This window comes from Chionomys nivalis, chromosome 4 (genome assembly GCF_950005125.1).
Source record: "Chionomys nivalis chromosome 4, mChiNiv1.1, whole genome shotgun sequence".
Taxonomy (NCBI): domain Eukaryota; kingdom Metazoa; phylum Chordata; class Mammalia; order Rodentia; family Cricetidae; genus Chionomys; species Chionomys nivalis.
In genome coordinates this window covers 89,636,943-89,657,192 of record NC_080089.1, presented here as the reverse complement: position 1 = coordinate 89,657,192, position 20,250 = coordinate 89,636,943, and the positions used below count along the sequence as shown (strand labels likewise).

The following is a 20,250-nucleotide window of genomic DNA, read 5'->3' as shown; positions in this document are numbered from 1 at the left end:
AATCTAAAGAAAAATACATCTCCTTCCCATTTGGCCAAAGTAAAGATAATTTTGTTTTGACTACATAAACGTTATCTACATCAAAATATATATTGAGTTAGATTCAAGTGTTATATTTCAGAAATTGCACAAATCACTGGCAAGATCTAAAATGAAAACCAGGCCTCTGGCATGCCCAGAGCCAGCTGCTACTGTCCCAAAAGTGGCTCTTTCCAAGAGAGGAGCCATTTACATGTGTTACAGCTTCGATGAGAATGTCATCTCAAGGACCAGCACAGGCAAGCGAACATTTCAGACTGAGTAGTCAATGCCATCTGTGTAGAGCTACTCAGCTCTGCCTGGGAGCACGAAGGCCACCACAGACAGTGTGCCAGCACATGAATGCGGCTGCAGCCAGTACAGCATAAAGTTCATAAAGTTCTCACATGCCATGATGTATTACTTTCCTTCTGAACTTTTCCATCCACCCCAAAATGGCAAGTCTTTCTGCTGGAAGGTACTACGAAAACAAATAGTCAGGCGTCATCTATGGATTCGACCTATGGTTTGCAGTCTGTCGCTGGCTGAGGGGCAAACTGGTGGTCAGTCTTGCAAATATAGCACTATGCACATGACCTACGAACAGCATGCTTTCCCTGTTAAACGCCCATCTCTCTAAGTCACTGTCCCAACTGCTACTTATTTCCCATACTTAGCAGAGCAGTAATGAGGGTAGGAAGGGCATGGAGAAACAGAACAGCCTGGAGAAAGGATACAAGCACTCTTATTGCTCCCCAGTGGCCTGTGGGAGGTGTGGACCGTCTCAAATCTCAGCTCTGGCCCTATAATGGCACACGAGCACCTGAAGGAAAACTGAATACACTGTCATTTATTAAGAGGAATTGGGAGAAAACCTGAGCTGTAGAGAAGACCCACGAACAATGACTTGGAAACAAGTTCCTGGATGGACATGGTTGCAATGTTCAGTCTTGGCAGCAAGGTTACCGGACGGAGAAAAAAAATGCTGGGCCAAGTTAGTTGAAGTCTGAGAAAAGAACAGCTAGCAACCTCAATGGCTGCGTACTACTTAAACTAAACAAAATAAACGGTGAATCTCTTTGTGGTGAAAGGGTTAGGCCTGTATTCTAAAGACTGTAAAAATGAGCAAAAATATATTTTGAATAATCTGTAAGTCATTAAATCATAAACACAAAGCAAAATAGATTTGAGTTGTGTAAACCAACCATATTAAAAAGTTATAAAAGAAAGACAAGCAAAAACAAGACAGCAAGGGGAGGAATGTCCTCAGTGCTAGACTGTCTAGGGGACTTAGTACAGGGAAGACAGACAGAGAGACTGAGAAATACAGGGAAGACAGAGAGACAGACAAAGTGCAGAGGAGTTTCCCTTTTTCCCACCCACAGCCTCTCCAGGGACTCCTTTCCCCATCTCCACCCTATAAATTGCTGGTTTCCATCAGCAGATAGGGACAAGTCTTTTCTGTCTTCCTCGAATGCACCACAGCAAATTAAAGAGCTTGTAATGAACGTCGCTGAAAAACACCAGCCATAACAGAAATGTCTAAAACCATTTCCTTCAAGTTTGCACTGGTCTTTGCCCAATTTAGTTCATAAAATCGTCGAGGTGCCTCTAATAGACTGGATGCAGTCTAGTATGCAGGAGGCAAAGACTTGGCAGGAGCACACTCTCCTCCTCTCATCTAGAAGGCATGGAGCACAGAACCAAGCATCCACATATGAACTTGACTGGAGAGCTCCACCGGGAAAGCTCCAAGAAAGATAATTCTGACAAATGCTTCAAGGACAAATGAGTACAAATGATGGTTTTCACTGAAATATTGTCTACATTCTCTCTGGGTCTGGAATGCAGGGGCGGCCAAAAGGCACGCAGGGCAGCATTCGGCAGACTTTTCAGTTGCTGTAACAAGTAGGACACTCCCAACTGTTGAGCACACATCCCAAAGCCAGGAAGCATATTCCAAAAGCACATTCACTATAATAGTTGAAAATTGCTAGAAAATTTTGCTTTCCAAAAAACCATTGCCAGGCAAGGGGTGAAGACCTGTAGTCCTGGCTACTCCAGAAGCTGACATGAGAGGATCACAGGAACCCAGGAGCTACACAAAAACCCTCAAAAGTAAATGAAAAGGCAGAGGAAGAGCCACTATCCTCCCCATACCATTAGTTGTGTTACCTCTAGGACAGAGATTTATCTTGCACAGGGATTCTCAAGCCTTTCAGAAGACCGACCTTTGGATTTTTTGAAAACTTCTTTCATTCTCACATTCATTTCTGGGTGCTACTGGCATCGAGTGGGTAGAGATCAAGGCACAGCCAAACTTACAATGCATAAGATAGCCATCAAGAGCAAAAGGCTATGGCTCAAAATTTCGATAGAGCCAAGAAATGTTGAGTGAATCAATTCCTTCTGTGTGGGAGGGTGAGCAAGCACTCATGGGTTTGCCTTGTATGAAGACAATCTCAGGAGTCACTCCACGTTGTTTGACACAGGGTCTCACATTCACAGGCATCTTTGCCACGCAGGCTACAACTAGCTGGCCAGGCAGTTTGAGGGATCTGCCTGGGTCTGAGATCTCATCGTCAAAGGGATTACAAGCATAGGTCACCATGCCCAGCTTTAAAGCGGACCCCGGGGAATCCAAACTCAGACCTCACACTTTCAGGCTAAGTACCTTACCAACCGAGCCATCTCCCCCACTCTGAACACATTTTTACTGACTAGTTCGGACACACTGACAAGTAACGGAGGTCAGAAGTGATAGGCACTCTGTTGACAATTTAGACCTTAAAGATTATTTCTAGATTTATGTAATGATTTTCAGGGATAAAACTAACCACCGCTGACCGATCTGACCAAATTACTGAACAATGTATCTCCTGCATTTCTTAGCTTATCACAAAGCATGAAAGAGCACCTACGTACGTATGTCGCCTGACTGGAGACTGCTCTGCTTGGCCCCATTGGTACACACTAAAATTTCTAACCTTTAGTTGAACTCTGTGCCTACCTACCAAAGAAACCAAGTCTCAGATGCCAACCCTGGAATTTATATGGAAAACATTCATATCTGAAATTCCTTCCTCTGATGTTACACTCCATTAAGTACTTTAATATCTGATTCCATGATACTTGAAATTTTGCACAGGGAAGGAATTGAGTTTTGACTACAAATTTAAAGGTAGGAGTGTGGCATGGATATCCTCTGTAAAAACTGAGAGGTGGCATCGGAGTGGCATAAAACACATACACAAAAAAGTTCTGACGCCAAACTCTGAAATTGGCAAGTCTTCAAGGTTATTTTTATTTATCAATAAAAGCTTATCTGGGTGTTTTAACAAAGAAACTTTTCGAGGTAGGTTTTTACATTGTATGTCTCTATTTGCATTTGTGTGGATTTTCGAGTGTTATGCTAAAAGAAAAACCTTCAATGTGTGATTAAATTTAGTTCCAATTCAGAAGAATCATACAGGTTCAGATTTCCCTGTGACTGATAGAATAAAGAAATCCATTTCTGTAGCCAACAAAGCAAGCACTGTTCACAGACGCAGGGGCTGTTAAGAGCTTAAGTTTCATGAACTGCCCGAAGAGGAAGACAAAACGATGGGCTACACAGACCAGCTGGACTTGTGCCAAATGTCACCCTCTTAATTGGAATCCCGGGGTGGAAATGTTTGCTCGTGGGTTTAGGTTCCAGGAGAAAAGGATCTAACTAGTTATTCAAGAAGGCAGACTTATCGCATCCACCCACTAATGCTACATCAGGTCATTTAAACCCAAGGCTCCGTTCCAGGGAGTTGAGCCCAAGAGCCAGAAGTGGAAACCGCCAAAGAACTCCCCTGCGCGATAAAGCGCAACAAGTCGTGCTTAGACAAATAGGCGGCCGGGTTCACACGAACTTGCCTCCAACTACTAATTTCAGTTCAGCTTCCGAACCCTGGCCAGGGCCAGGGTTCAGGGACGCCTGACTCTGCGTGCCCAAGTGGACCAGAAGGAGTGGGTGGGCGCGCAGTGGGTCCCCAGCACGCTTTAGGGACAGAGGCAGGATGGCGGGTGCTTCCCGCGGGGCTGGGGACACTGTCACCGTCCATCAGAAAGCATGGAGCCCCTGCTCTTAGGTCCCGAAGCGGCAAGAGAAGGTGCCCGGTGCCCACCGGACCCGCCCGTGGAAGCCGGCGTGCGGAGCTCACCTGCAGGGATGTGCGAGGGCGTCTCCTCCGCCACGCCCAGACCCGCCGCCCACGAGAGCAGGGCGAGCACCCGCAGGAGGTGCCCCGGCCTCGCTCCGCGGCCCCTCATTCTCCCCTGCGCCCGGGAGTCCGGGAGGCCTGCGGCGGCGACTTCTCGCGAGACGCGGAGACCCCGAAGCGCGCTGGACCAGACCCGGGCCCGGGGCGGCGGAAGGCGGCGGCGGTGGCGAGAGGACGGCGCGGACTGGACGGACACCGGAGCGGGCGGAGGGCACGAAAGGGACTAACGCGGAGAAGCGAGAGCGCGCGGAGCGGACGGCCGAACCCGCGGTGCCGGCGGCGCCCGCTTAAGAGCGGCCCCGGCTGGCGGGCGGGGCCGGGGGCGGGGCGCTGCTCCAGGACCCCCAGTTCCCGGGCTGTCGAGGCTGAGCCCCCACCCTCCCAGCCGCCCACGCCTACGTGCACCGCCTCACGCCCGGGCTCCCCGGAGCTCTCTTGCGGGCAGAGAGCTTTGCTCCCATTCCCCGCATTCTGGAAGCTTCCACGGCGCGCCCTGGACAGACCTCCCCTGCTGAACCGGGCGCTAGCGTGGTGGTGAGAGGTGGCTGCGGGGCTTCAGTCTGCTTGACTTTTCACTCCCAGCAACGGTGATGGGGAATCCATCCCAGACACTGGCTTCCTAGCTTAGCTATCACTATGTCAGAGAAGGCCATGCTTTGATTTTAGTCTGTAAACAGAAACTTATTGTCCGATCAGCGGTTCTCCGGGCTGCTAATGCCAGGAGAGTCTTAGACTCTTTCCAGTAATGAAGCTTGTAAATGCGGCGGAAACCAAGCCAGCTTTTGTAACCTGAGGCTGCGTCTTACAAGATCTTCCTGCCCAACACATGGAAAATTACTTCTGAGGGTGCAGAGGAGCCATTCCTGGGAGCCACCTCCAGTACTTTAGGTTTTGATAAGTGTGCCTATGCAGTCATTATTTCCTGTATTCTCACACTTTAGCCCAAAATTTAAACTGAATTGTGTGTCAGTGAAAGTTTTGATAACTTTGTCTCACACACGCTATAGTATGCTTACTGAAAGAAAGAAGAATCAAATTGACCGCATTCAGAAATTTTCTACTTAAATCTCCCTGAAATAAGAGGAGTAAGGAAATACTCATTCTAACTCAGAACTTTTGAACTTAAAATTATTCAAGTTCGTGGTCATAGTTTTTGTAAAATTGGCATTAAAAACAAGAGGAATAGTAGCTGGCATATTAAAAACAGGTAGGAAAGTTTTTAAATATTTGGAGTCTGACATTTAGAGGAAAAAAAAATTCTGAGACTAAACCCAAGGCAGTTATTACAGTGTTTTGAAGATTTTGGTGTGTCTGTCTCCCTCGCCATGCCCTCTTTTTGTAATAAAGAAAAGTTGTGGAAAGGTCAGATGTGTGTAGAAATAAAGAGACGGAAAGTGTGACTGGAGAAGACGGAAATAAGGAAGAATGAAGTGAGACTTGGTTCCTCTGAAGAAGGACTCACTGAAGGATGGATTTCTTTACAATGTGGGTAGCAGGTCCAGCATCCTGAATCCAGGCCAGGCAAGCAGATCCAGCCTTCAGAAGAATGGCCAGTCTTTTGGATAACTATGTTTCCAGAATTCCAGACTTCTCACTGCAAAGGTCCTTTAACTTGACTTCCTGCTTCCCGACCCTCCGAAGTCCTCAATTTGCCGGGCTAGTACTGGAATTTCCATGCATGCTGAACTGTAGAGTCCACCAATAATTATTGGTTACTATGACATTCTCCTGCTCTGTTGAGTCTCAATGTCAGAAGTGTCTCTGAGAATTTCAAAATAGCCAGACACTTCAATCACAGCCTGAAAGTGCCCCATTATGAAACCAAATCCTTCCTGTCATCCTCAGGTTGCCAGCCCTGCCTTCTGCTGGCAATATCTACTTGAATGTCCCCATGACAAACACTTAGCATCTTTAGCTCATCCAATCCAGATCTCACACCCAGTTTCTTTGTCTTGTCTAATGATGCTTTAAGTCACATGGGTTCAGAAAAAAATAACCACAACAACAACTCTGCTGGTGTAGGAGGGTCTTCTTTCTATGTGTTGCTTTCATTGGTTGAATAAAGAAACTGCCTTGGCCTTTTGATAGGACAGCAGCTTAGATAGGCGGAGTAGACAGAACAGAATGCTGGGAGAAAGGAGGGAGAGACAGAGAGCCAACCGCCATGAGCTGCCAGGTCAGACATGCTGAATCTTTCCCGGTAAGCCACAACCTCATGGTGACATACAGATTATTAGAAATGGGTTGAATCAAGATGTTAGAGGCTAGACCTAATGGGCCAGGCAGTGTTTTAATTAATACAATTTCCATGTAATTATTTCGGGGGCTAAGCTAGCTGGGTGGACGGCAGCCGGGTGCAAGGAACACAGCTACAATCTGCTCTCAATACCACCTACCCAGGGAGGTCTTAACTTTTTCATTTTCTCTGTCTCCTTCCATTCTTTCTTGCTTGCTAAAGTAACACACCCCTAATTCTATAGCTCAAGTTCTATTCTCATTGGCCAACTTTCCTATGGTTGCTTCGGGTCCCAAACTGGGGCACTCTGTTTTATGGCTAGACCCATCATACTCATGATTTTTTTCATCTCTAAACTCAAAAGAGTTAACAGAAGATCTGGAAACAATCCTAACCCATTAGTCTAGAATTCAGATAATTCCACTAAAACATTAAGCCTCCTTGTTCTATATCCTATAGTTGTTTGATCTGGCTTGCTGTCTCCCAAAGCACAACAGATGATTTATTTTTACACTGCCAAGTTTGTGTAGCAATGACTGACATCATTTTGGTTCCTGTATAGGCCAACCTTGATCCAAGAATACAGGAAGAGCATTTTGTGTGGTGTTAGAAGAAACTGAGTAGGTGAGGTGTAGTGATGAGGCGAGCAGGCCTGCTTTTCGTCCTGCCCAGCTGCCACATGGCTAGCTTTACCCGAAATAACAACACACAAACTGTATTCGTTTAAACACTGCTTGGCCCATTATATCTAGCCTCTTCTTGGCTAACTCTCATATCTTGATTAACCCATTTCTAATAATCTGTGTAACACCACAAGGTGGTGGCTTACCGAGAAAGATTCAGCATGTCTGACCTAGGAGCTGGCTCCATGGCGATCTGCCCTCATGACCCTTCTTCCCAGCATTCTGTTCTTTAAACTCCACCCACCTATGTTCTGACCTATCAGGCAGGCCAAGCAGTTTCTTTATTAATTAACCAATGAAAGCAACAGATAGACAAACGACCTTCCCACATCAGTGATGTTGAAAAATTTGAGAAAAGACAATCAGGAGTTGATCCATTTTGTAGTCTAACTTAGTGGGTGGGGCCCTTCATTCAACAGACCTGATGTAAAATTTACCCCCCATAGATGGCCTAGCCAAGGTACAAGATATCTGGGCTATCTTCACTTTTAACACTATCATTCGTTGACTGAGGAGTCATGAAACACTTCTTGCTTTCCACACATTCCCAGCCTGCTATGCCCAGAGATACAACAACCCCCCAAAGATTGTGTAAATCTGGACTATAAGAAGTCAGAATGGCATGCTCAAAATGGTAAGATCAAAGGAAAATCAAGAGTAAGCCTATGCTCCTTGGTTCATGTTACCTTTCTGTATAAAGATAAGGAATAAGCAGCCCACTCCTCCTCCTTAGAGATTCTGCCTACAACTTGGATAGGACAGAATATTCAAGGAGTTTATGTCACGCTAAGTCTTTGTCCAAGACTATTTGCTTTGTTGCTTTTATTATGAGACATTTTTTAATATCAGTGAAAAATTTATGGCATTTTTTACTCCCAAGTGAGGAAAAGATATTGTTAGAATGTAATAAGTGATACAGAGAAATCAAGAAAACATAAAAGAGGAAATTTGCTGTAAATTTAGTAAATGGTTCTGGGACAGCATTACAGAGAACATAATTGGGTTGTGTGGTATGGGCAAGGTGATCCTGGCACGATAAACAGAAATGCAGAGACCCTGAAGTTAGGGGAAAGCAAGAGATCACACTGGCTTCCATGTTGTGTTAAGAATAGTGAGATAAAACCTAAGAACTGATAAGGATGAAGAGGCGAACAGCTGAGCATATGGAGAACCTGCCTGACTTCCTCCTTTGACCTAGGTGAACAAAAAGTCCTGTGAATGTTGTAAGCAGAGCAGAGGTGTGCCTTGAGGAGGGTTAAGAAAGAACAAGACTCCAGATGTTAGATGAAAAACCAAGGGATAGATCATGGCGAAAAAGCAACACTAGAGACCGATTTAAGGACTGAAGGCCAGCAAAGAGGCCATAGTGGCTTTAAACACATTGGCACTAGTAAATCCAAGTCTACTTCTCAGCAAGTTTTATTGTACAGCCAACAACTTTTATGCTCTGGATGTGGGTGTGAGAGAAAAAAATGTCAAGGAATATTTACTCAGTGAATATTTGTTGAGTGAATGAGATGTAATGTTCTAGGAACATACTTCATACCTGGGGTGGACAGAGGGGGGAACGTTATAAGAAACAAACTGGACAGAAAATAACCAGACAACCGAGACATGAAATGAAAGAAAGAGGGCTTTCTGGAGAGGGAGGAAATCGATAAAGTCAGACAAACAAAATGGATCCACAAAAAGACTTAAAGGAAGGAGAGTGGTTTGAGTCGTCGGGATACAAGTTTGAGATCTAAACCCCAGAAGGGAGCAGAAACCAGATGGTGGAGAATGAGAGAAAACAGCAGAGCATTCCTTTGTGAGTCCATCTAAACCATGCGTTTTCTGAGCACATCAGAGTGCACTTAGGGATGATTAAGTTACCACAAAGCTGAAATTGCCCTTCAACGATGGAAGGTTTGTAACATGCTCCAGGGTCCCCAGCCAGTTTCCAGGTTTTCAAGCTATAAACTAAGCAAAGATGATTTCCCAGGTTTTATATATATAAATATATATATATATATATATATATATATATATATATATAGTCATACACATACACACTAAACACTAAAGATCTAATGCCTTTTCGGCCAGTAAGAGAAAATGAAGTGAGCTGCCTAGCATATCAAATCCTCAGTCAGCAAAGCTAGTTACTTAAAACAGCGAACATGGGCTGATTTTTATTGTGATCTTTTTTAGAAATTTACTTTCATTTCTTATATTTCATTAGAGATAAATAAGCATATAGTTTTCTGTAAGAAATCATTGTTCCCAACCAACACTTTCAAATTAAATATCATTGTTCAAATCTAAATTACATGCTTTAGTCACTTTATGTGGGATCTTCCCTAGGTAGACATGAGTTGTTAAGTTCATGTACATTGGAAAATGATGTCAGACAGAAAAATAACTGAGCCAAGTTAAAAAAAAAATAAAGTAGGCCAGGACCAAAAGAAGAGCCAAATCGTGCACGGTATTCTGAGAAGATGATTCTAGCAGATGTTTTCTGACTAGTCAAAATGATTGGGACAGAGCTGTCTGTGCTGTGAGTCATCCCACAAGCCCAACAGCAGACATTTGTGGTGGCTGCATTTACCATCCAAACATGTCTCACTGAAGTCCAGTCATATCAACATGTCTGTCGACACAGTCAACATGTCTGTTGACACAGATAACTAAAGCTCCACTAACTGTGACTAGCCATGGGATAATGTCATGTCTTCTTGTTCAACAGTAGTTTCTAGTGATTTCTTTCTGGTTCTGATTTTCAATTTTCATGTTTCCTTAATTAAGTATGACCCAGGGGTACATTGCCCTGAAGCTAAGAAATCTCAAGTGTCATAAATATGCTGTGGATATGAGGAGTGACTGGGAATTGTAGCTTAGTCTTGTTTGGAAAGAAACCCACGTCACAATCATGAATCATTAAGAAAAGTATCTCTTAGCCACTGCCATAGAAGTCTTAGATAGAGGGCCTAAAAATTTTATTTTTAGCAGGGGTTGCATGTGTGCTACAACAGGTATGTGGGGGGGGGGGCTCAAAGAACAATTTTGTAGGAGTGAATTATCTCTTTACACTGACTTTCAGGGATGGCTTCTTCTGGTGAAAAGGCTTCAAGTCACTGAGCCAATTTAGGGACCCAGGGCCTAAGTTTCATTTATCCTGTAAAGTATTAAGATTTTTTTTCTTTACACCAAATAAGTACACAGGTCTATGTAGAGAAGGCCTTGACTAAAAGACCAGTACATGAACACACTACTTTATAAACATAGACAAACATGCTTGGGTCCTTCAACAGGGTCAAGATCTATTGAACAAAAATTAACTCATAGGGTATGGCAAGTAAACCCACTTTTCTGCCTGCCAATTGGGCTGGCTAGCTTGACATCAGCTTGACACAAGCTACAGACATTTGTGAAGAGGGACTCTCAATTGAGGAAAATGTCTCCGTAAGATTGGCATGAAGATAAGTCTGTAATCAATTTTCTTAATTAGAGATTGATGTGGGTGATGTCACCCTTGGATTAGTGGTCTTGGATGCTAAAAGAAAGTAAGCTAAGCAAGCCACGAGAGTAAGCCAATAAGCAGCACTACTCCATGACTGCTGTTTCAGTTCCTTCCTCAAGTTCCCGCCCTGACTTCTTTCGATGATGGACTTGCCTGTATGATGAAATAAACCCTTTCCTCTACAAGTTGCTTCTGGTCATGGCATTTCATCGCATCAATAGAAATTCTAAGACACTAGCCAAATTTAAACGCAAGTTCTTTCTTTTCAATCTTAATAGCTAATAATAGCTCTCAGACCACACTTTCCATATCACACCATAAATATAACATCCTTGTGCCAGATGCAGAATAGCTAAAATGATTAAAGAGACTGAAGCAGAGTTTAAAGAGTTTCAAAGAATCTTGAGAGTCAGAGGCTGGGTAACTGAGATGCAAGAAAGTCTCTGCAGGAGGAATATTGAGAACCCAGACTGGAGATATTATGGAAATGCTGCTGCCATGGAGACAGAATGTAAGGTCAGAGTTGAGCTGCAGGAATGAGGTGTGGGACTATGCTAGCTATAGAGGGGAGAGCAGGACCAGATCCAGGTGAAGGAACGGGTGCACAGTTGGGTGGCAGGTCCAAGCAGACAGACAAAGGGTGCTGAATGAATGGCAGTGTAAGTAGGCTATATCCACAGAGACTTATTGAAGTCCCTGGGACAGTTGGGAGCTCTCTGCCTATTTATCCTTTGATGTACACACTGGGTGGTCAGATGGTAGGACTGTGGGACTCTCACCATGGCAGTGTCTGGGTCCTCCACTTTATGGGGTCCAAGTGAGGTAGCTTAACCTTTTCCTCAGCCTGAAGTTCAGTAAGTTCTTGGGCTCAGTTTCCTGATATGATTTTAACCTTCCATTATGCTCCACTAGCCCCAGTTGTTTTTTTATAAATTTATCAGGTAACTCTGCTTTTCTGCATAAGTTAAGTATCACTCTGTGCTTGTTGTATAGTGCCAGGCGGATCAGAGTGTTTACAAGTTCACTAAATGCAATTATCCTCTCTCTGCAACATGGAACGAAACACTTCTTGCAAAATAGAGTCTACCCGTCTTGATGGGGGAGTGGCATTTCAGGATTAGGAAGAAACCTGGTGCAGGGAAAACTCCCAAGAAGCCACAAAAAAGACCCCAGCTAATATCCCTAGCAATAGTGGAGGGGGTACCTGAAACAACCACCTAGTGTAGTAAGATTGGCGACTATCCTAATTGTCATCAGAAAGCCTTTATCGATTAACTAATGGAAGCAGAAGCAGAGATCCACTGCCTGCTCTCCCAGGCAGAGCTCTGGGAGTCCTCCTGAAGAAAAAGAGGAGGAATTTTATGAGCCAAGGAGGTCAAGGTCATGATGGGGAAACCCCCAGAGACAGCTGACCTGAGCTCCTGGAGCTCATGAACTCTGAACACTTAGGGAGCTTTCACGGGACCCACCTAGGCCTTCTGCATGTGTGTCACAGTTGTGTAGCTTGGTTTATTTGTAAGGCTTCTAGCAGTGAGATCAGAACCTGTCCCTGGCACTTAGCTGGGTTTTGGGAACCTCTTCACCATGCTGGATTACTTTACCCAGCCTTGATGCAGGAGGAGAATCTGGGTCCTGTCTCAACTTGATGTGTCTTTGTTCAAGCACATAGGAGGCCTACCCTTCTGAATGAAGGCAGAGGAGGAGTGAGTGGGGAGAGGGGTAGATGGGAGGTATGGGGGGGGGGGAACTAGTCGGTATGCAAAATAAGTGAAAATGTAATTAAATATAATTAATTAATTAAAAAGAATAGAGTCTATGAAGGAACGACACAGTCTGAAAAAAAGACACAGTCTGTTTTTACAGTGCAAAATCACTTACAGCAGGGTACAGCTTGGTCGCCATGAGAAAAATGGAAACAGTCCCTGTCAGATCACAGACTGGTTCCTCTCTCCTCTCCTCTTTCCTCCTCACCTTTCAACCCAGATATCAAATTGTGGCTGGAGAATAGGGACTAGAATGGAACATTTAGATGAATTCAACTATGGATTGGTATTTAAAAGAAAAACTCACACCTGTATTAAAGATTCCTCAATGCTGATTGACAGATAAAAACCTCTGTGCAGCTGGGGTGGTGGTGGTGGGACATGCTCTTAATGCTGTTAATCCCAGTACTTGGGAGGCAGAGACAGACAGATCTCTGAGATCAAGGCTAGCCTGGTCTGCAAAGTAAGTTCCAGAACAGTCAAGGATGTCTCTAAAAATGAAATAAAGAAAAAAGAAAAGCAAAAAACAAAAAACCCTCTGCAATGTCTCAGCAGTAAAAGTGCTTGCCTCACAAGACTGAAGACTTGAGTTTGATTCCCAGAACCCACATAAAGCAAAAAGATAAAAAAAAAAAAAAAAAAAAAAGCAAATAGAACGTCTGTGATTGTGGAGAGCTGGAATGTGTCAGGTCAAGAGCCAAGTTCTTTGGTTCCCTTTAGCTCTAATTATGGTCATCCATTGCCCACCACTGTGTTTCCCTTAATATTCATCCTTGTGACTCTTAAAAAAAAAATCTATTGGCAGTGTATAAGACATCACTGGCTTCCATCAACTCAGAAGCTAAGAATTGTCATCAGATAGCATCCAAGGCCTAGAGCAGAGATTTCTCCACTTTTTCATAACCTGGCTGCTGTTGCCACAAGTTGATTTTTATAATAATATGACTTTGTTTTGTTACAATCCAAACTTTATGGAACTGCTACCATGTTGGAAGATGGTATTTTGTGAATTATGAACCTGTGTTCACAGGCTATGGCTATTCGTACTTGGCTCCCATTGAGATAAGAGCTGTGCTTTTTACACTGAGGTATCTCAAGCTGAGGTTACCATTACATACAGTCCCAAACAATGGGATTTTATCACTTCCTTGAGCCTCGAACCCCAGTAGCCCTCTTGGTGGCACAAACCATTCTTTTACACACCTACTGCTACTGAGTGATTCCTTTCATGCCCTGCCACTGCTGGTGGTATACTAATCTTTATACTTGCAAATCTGATTCCAGCAGATCCTAACATATATATATATACATATATATATATATATATATATATATATATATATATATATATATATTACATTGTTTGGTACAACAAGAGCAGTTTGAGTTACATAATTCCATTATAATGCCCTATGGTGAGTGCTTCAAGAATGTCACCCTGAAATGAAGTATAATCTAATGTTGAAAAGAAAAAGAGATCCATCAGTAATGAAAATAATTTTTGATAATGATACTATAAGATACTATGGACAGGATATGAAATAACAGAAGTTATAAAGCTTTGGTCTTAGACAAATGACCATTATTCAGATATATGTCATGCAAACACTACCCACGCTTAGTCTGGAATATGAGTACTGTGGCATATACTACAGGACACGCCTTTGCCATGGAACTGAAAAGGAGCATGTACTCGAAAGGGTGTACCAATTAAGAAAATGTTGTAGCGTGGCCATTAATGCTGAGTCTGCGCACACCACCTCAGAAAGCCCGTGCCATCTCCTTTGGACTAGTTTCCATTACATTACAGGCTTCTAAAGCTGTACTTCACATCAGGTGTAATTTTCCGTATTCCAGGCACAGATGGCAAAGTTCAGAGCCATTTGATACTTTGTGAACCTCACTGTAATGAGCATGCAGCTTTCTTGCTCACGGCACGTGAAAGGCTCACCAGCTCCTTGCAGACACCTGTTCTTTAAGGTCCTCTGACTTTCTCATCATACCCCTCCAGCACCAAAAAGCTGCCATTTGGAAGCTGCCCTCTAATTTATCTCCCACTTAATCACAGTGTTTTCCTAAATAACTGTAATGTTGCCTTGTTAAAGCATGGGGCACTTCTGCTTTTCTCTTGTAGCCATTAATATGATTGCTAAAAATCACAATTTAGAGATAATTAACGTGAATTTTACCCCAAAGTCAAAACCACTAAGTTCAAAGGATAATCAACATCTACCCAAAAATGCAGGTATAAGCTCTAAAAGTCATGTGATCACTTAGACTGTGTTTTTAAATAAGGTTCAGTTATTCCATGAAAGCTTTAAACCCATAAAATGGAAAACACTATAAAATGAATTACTTTAATGGCTCATTTGAATTGTTCAGCTTTTAGGCACTGAATATTTATTACCTAACTCAAAATAAATAACATTTATAACAGCCATGCAGCAAAAATGCCAAAAAAAAAAAATAGAAAGAAACCTAAAAGAAGGAAAATCTCTTTTTTTCTTTATTCCATTCAAGGCTGTCACATAGTCATCATCGGAAGGTCATAGGAGTCAGCAAGGCAGGAAAGGTAAGAAGCGTTGCTGTTGTCAGAATGGAACAGCATTAACCAGAATGGAACCGTCTTTACCAGAGGCATGGCTCTAGCTCACAAAGGCCAAGTTGCTATCGCATTCCAGACAATACCAGACTCCAAGATGAGTCAGACTCTCCCTTCAAATACCCACACAATGCTGGGTTTTTCAGATCTATAGTATGCCTCAATAAAAGGTAGAAAAAAATGCTATTTGAGTATTGGATAGTAGAGATTTTAAAGATATTTCAAGATCCTAGATTAGAAAATAATTTGAATAACTTTATCTAGATAACTTGTTTATAGTTTAAGATGTGCTTGATATTGCTATATCATTAAATAATAAAACATGAGATTTATGATCTTTTGTATTGTTTCTTTTAAGGAAATTATTAAATTTTTATTTGCTTTGCTTTGTGTGTGTGTGTCCATGCTACACCACATGTGTGAAGCTCAGAGAACAACTTGCAGAAGTCAGTTCTCCTCTTCTACCATGTGGGCCCTGGGCATTGGACGCTGGCCATCAGGCTCAGCAGCAGGCATCTTCACTTGTTGAGTCTTGTTGCCAACCGTTGGACCAACATATTGTCTATGTTAGTTTACAGCATTCATTTTTTAAAAATGTAATACAAACTAAGGAAAGATAGAATTTTGAACCTTCTATTACTTTAAAAAATAATTACGACCAAATATTTATTCAAAGCATAAACAATAGGAGACAATTTTTTTCTGTCTCTTCTTTCTTTCATTCCTTCATTCCTTCCTTTTGTCTTTCTTATTTGTAGTTTTTACTGTTGAACAAAAGGGCTTGCAACCTAACTTAAATATTCTCTAAGTTCTTTCTCATAAAGTTATTTTGCTTTTTCATTTAATATTTTTAATTCCTTTCTCTTTAAGTTAGCACATGAGTAGTGGGTTTCCTGGTGGCATTTTTGCATGGGCTTTGTTTTGGTTGATCCTCCATTCCCACTTCTCAACCCCTACCCTCTTATCCCACCTCCTGCTGTCCCCTTCCTTCTGTTAGACTACCTTATGTTTTTACATCACATTTATTCTCTTTATTTGCTTCTGCTTTTTTCTCTCCCAACCTTCCCTTAACACTTTTCCCCTTTCTATAATCTCCTTTCCACTTTTATAACACACATATATGCACACACATGTGCACATGCAATAAAAATTATAATATAGAATCTACATATGAATGAAAATACTCAGTATTTACCTTTCTGAGTTTGGGCCACTTTGCTTGCAATGATTTCAAGTTTCTTCTGTTTTCCTTATGATTTTATTTTTCTTTACAGTTGAATGAAATTCTATTGTGCATATGTAGCAATTTCCCTTCCCCATTCGTCTGTTGATCAACATCTAGGCTGGTTCCATTACCTAAACATTACTAAATGATGAGTAGGCCAAAGAAGAAACCAAGAAAGAAAAAAAAAACTTTTGAAATCCTTGTACTTAAAGAAAGTGAAAATGCAACACATAAAAACCTCAGAAACACATTAAAAGAGACATAATTGGTAAATTTGGAACTCTACGTACCTACATCTTTTTAAAAAAATTAAAAACATGCACAAACAAAAAACCCTGACTTAAAGACGCAAATCAAGAATTTTGTAAGAAACAAACAAAAACCCAAGAGCTTGGGAAGAAACAATAAAACCAGAGCAGAAATTATTGATATCAAAACAAAACAAAGCAAAAAAAACAAGTAATAATAAAAAATCAAATTCCAAAAAATGTTTTGTTTGTTTTTCAGCAGATTAAAAAGGTTGACAGACCCATAGTACAATTAACCAAAAAAAAAAAAAAAAAAAAGAAGATAACCAAACCAACACAATCAGAGATGAAATTATAAATAGGGAAACATTACAACAGACACCAATGAAATTCAAAACATTATAAGCACCAATTTAAAAACCCTGTATTTTATCAAGATAGAAAAATCTGAAAGAAATGGACAAATTTCTAGATTTATCCAAATTGCTATCATAGACCAACAATAGTTCAATAGTTTAATCAAACTATTAACAAATAAGGAGATCAAACAGTAATAAAAAGATTGAAGAAAAAAAAGTTCAGGTCCAGATGGATTCATAGTAGAATTTTACCAGACTTTTAAAGATTTACAATTGCAATTCTTTTTTTTTTTTAAATATTTATTTATTTATTATGTATACAATATTCTGTCTGTGTGTATGCCTGCTGGCCAGAAGAGGGCACCAGACCTCATTACAGATGGTTGTGAGCCACCATGTGGTTGCTGGGAATTGAACTCAGGACCTTTGGAAGAACAGGCAATGTTCTTAACCTCTGAGCCATCTCTCCAGCCCCTACAATTGCAATTCTTAAATTATTTAGAAAGAAAGAAGAGAAGGAAGGAAAGAAGGTAGGAAGGAAAGAAGAAAGAGTAAGAGAAAAAAGAAGGAAAAAAGAAAGAAAGGGAACAAAAGGAAGGGCCCCCAAATCCTATAAAGCCAGTATTGCTCTAATACCATAACCCAGCAACAACAACAACAAAACAAATTCCCTGATGAACATTCATGTAAAAAATCCTGTTTAAAGTATTTGCAGCCCAAATATAGACATATGTAAACAAGGTCAACTACCACAACAAATTGGCTTTGTCTTGGAGAAACAGGAATGATTCAACAATTGAAAAATCAAGAAATTAACAAATTGTATAATGAACTGTTTTAAGATTTCTATTGCTGTGCAGAGACACCATGACCATTTGAAAAAATGTTTAACACCCTTATTTTGCAGGAGCAATAAAAACTCATTTAGGAAAAATTCCTTTGGTTCGGAGAATAGAATCTATGACCTGGGTAGAGACCAGACATTCCAAGAGTGCACATCAATCATCCAGCCAAGGGACCACCATGCATGAAGGGCATTCATCTTTAATTATACTAAAGAAATGGGTGGATTGATTATAGACAATGTACTTTTCCTTCCCATAATTTCTCACAGAGCCACAATGCCATCATCTGCTTCTGAATTAGAAGAGCATAAACTTGTCATTTTCTTCTTTTTTCTAAGCATGATTTTTTTTTCACTTTCTCTAAAGCTCACCTGCCTGTCACCATGTGTCTGCAGGTCTTCTTTGTGTGGCTGGCATCCACCTCTGCTTAACTCAACAGCATGGTTTCATTGTTCTCTGCTCCATCTTCCTCCCCAAGGCAGCTGCCAGGATTTATAGCTTGCCTGCTCTGGGGTTTTTCTTTTAAATCTAATAAAATTACCCTCCAGATTCCTTTTCAATATATTATCAAATTATTTTATTAATGAGACCAACAACCCCAGGAAGAGACCCCAATTTCCAAGATAACGTGTAAGAATTCTATTGAGATTTCTTCCAAATTTCCAGTCACATTTAGCCATAAAGAAAATGAAGATGGAAACTCACCCAAAATGGCTGTCATCAAATGCTGATCAGTGTGTGTGAAAAGGAAACCGTGTTCACTGAAGTGTAAATAGTACAATTGTCAAATATGAAGAACTTATAATAGCTAAAAGTAGAATCACTGTTTGTATCATCCAGCTATGCCATTCCTGGGCATATATCCATGTGGGAATGTGAAGTCAGAGTCCAGATCAGACTGCTTCTCAGGCCATAACACCTACAATAGCCCTCCCTCTCACAAGACACTGACAGCCACTCTACTGAGAACATTCTCTTTAATCTCTAGCTAGAGAACTTCCAGCTGCCTTGATTTCTCACTCAGGTATCAAAAAGGGTATTGTCGGCCATCTGTTCTGCTCCCCACACTCTTCCTGCCCTCTTGTTTGAGCATCAGAGGCTGGCCACAGAACTGTGCTATGTAATTAGTCCCATCCTCACAAATCTATAAGAAAAGACCCTCTTATGCTACAAGGGCCCATATTCCTTTCTTCAGAACTCATTGCCATGATGTCTGTCATGGCACTGGGACCAGAACACTACTCAGAGTCTCTGTCATACTTTGTCTGTCTATGACATTAATAAAATTTGGGAGACTTTTCAACTCAAAGAACTCCATTTCCTATTATAGAGTTATTTACACATCCATGTTTATTCCTTATATCTAGACAATTCAACAAAAACAATAGGAATCTGTGGCTCCTTCAGGTTTATAATGGCTAATATTATGTCAGTTAGACACTTCAGTTGAGGAGTTGTCCCCATCAGATAGACCTATGGACATTTCTGTGAAGCACTTTTTAAATTACTAATTGATACAGTAGAGCTCAGCCCAGTATCAGCAGTGCCCTCTGTAGGCAGGTGTGTCTGGGCTGTGTGAGAAAGAGCACATCAATACAGTACGTCTTTAAGATAAACTGAAAAACAGCCAAGAAGATGGTCAATTCATATTGAATTGGTTTCCTTTCTTCTTAGACATAATGTTTGCTCTAAATCCTGGACCTCACTGAACAGATAGAGCTGTTTCTTCCCATGCAATTCCTCATCTCTCAAATCCACACAGCCTTTTATCCCCGATCCCTGGTTCACATCTCTAATATTTTGACAGTGTTCATTCTCTAGTTACTTCCCAAAGATGGATGAAAGTGTTTTGAAACTCAACACACTAAAATATTCAGTCCTGCCCTTTCTCATGCTCTGATTGATATTTTCTTGAACACAGAACTCTAGATTGGTTGCTCCATCTTCCAGAATCTTGGATAGCTTGTCCAGTCAGCAGTGACTTGGATTAGGCCTGTGTTTAAAACACATTGTCTTATCTCTCCTTTGTTCTCCTCTTTAATGTCTTGTGTGATTCCTACACTCTAAAGTTCACTAGTGGTGGCAGAGCAGTGTTCCACAGGTAAGTGTTTGCCACACACTGCTCAGTTTTCACTGGATTATTTTCTTAAAGTTATTCCTCTCTGTTTTCTCTATCTGTCCTACATTTGCTTCTTTGATTCTCTTATCTTCTCCAACTGCTTTGTAGAATTTCCTTGCCTTCATGTTCTTGCTTCTTAGAAAATCCTATAAATTTATCTGCCACTCTCAACATTTGGGTGTCATAATTGGAGTTTTAATAATCTATTTTTCTGACTGCTTATTGTTAAATAAAAATTGTTTTATTTATTCAAATATATTGTTTGTGTGTCACATATGAATAATTTTTTTGTGCTTGTTACAATCCACTTCATGCCTGCACTTCTTTGTCTTCTAGCCCCTTTGCTTTAGACACTACAATTATATGAAGGTTTACTTCAAATGCCCAAATCTCCTTAACACGC

The 20,250-nt window shown here is 41.4% G+C and overlaps 1 protein-coding gene across 2 annotated transcripts in view; it reads right to left on the bottom strand.

The window, feature by feature from the left end:
* Plod2 (procollagen-lysine,2-oxoglutarate 5-dioxygenase 2) overlaps positions 1 to 4,559 on the bottom strand; it is a 62,969-nt gene extending 58,410 nt beyond the window's left edge. For both annotated transcript variants that reach the window (XM_057768185.1, XM_057768186.1), the window contains exon 1: positions 4,209 to 4,559. In XM_057768185.1, coding sequence (XP_057624168.1) covers positions 4,209 to 4,317 — 109 coding nt within the window. In that variant the 5' untranslated portion in view covers positions 4,318 to 4,559. The remainder of the gene's footprint in view (positions 1 to 4,208) is intronic.
* Positions 4,560 to 20,250: the final 15,691 nt, after the last annotated feature.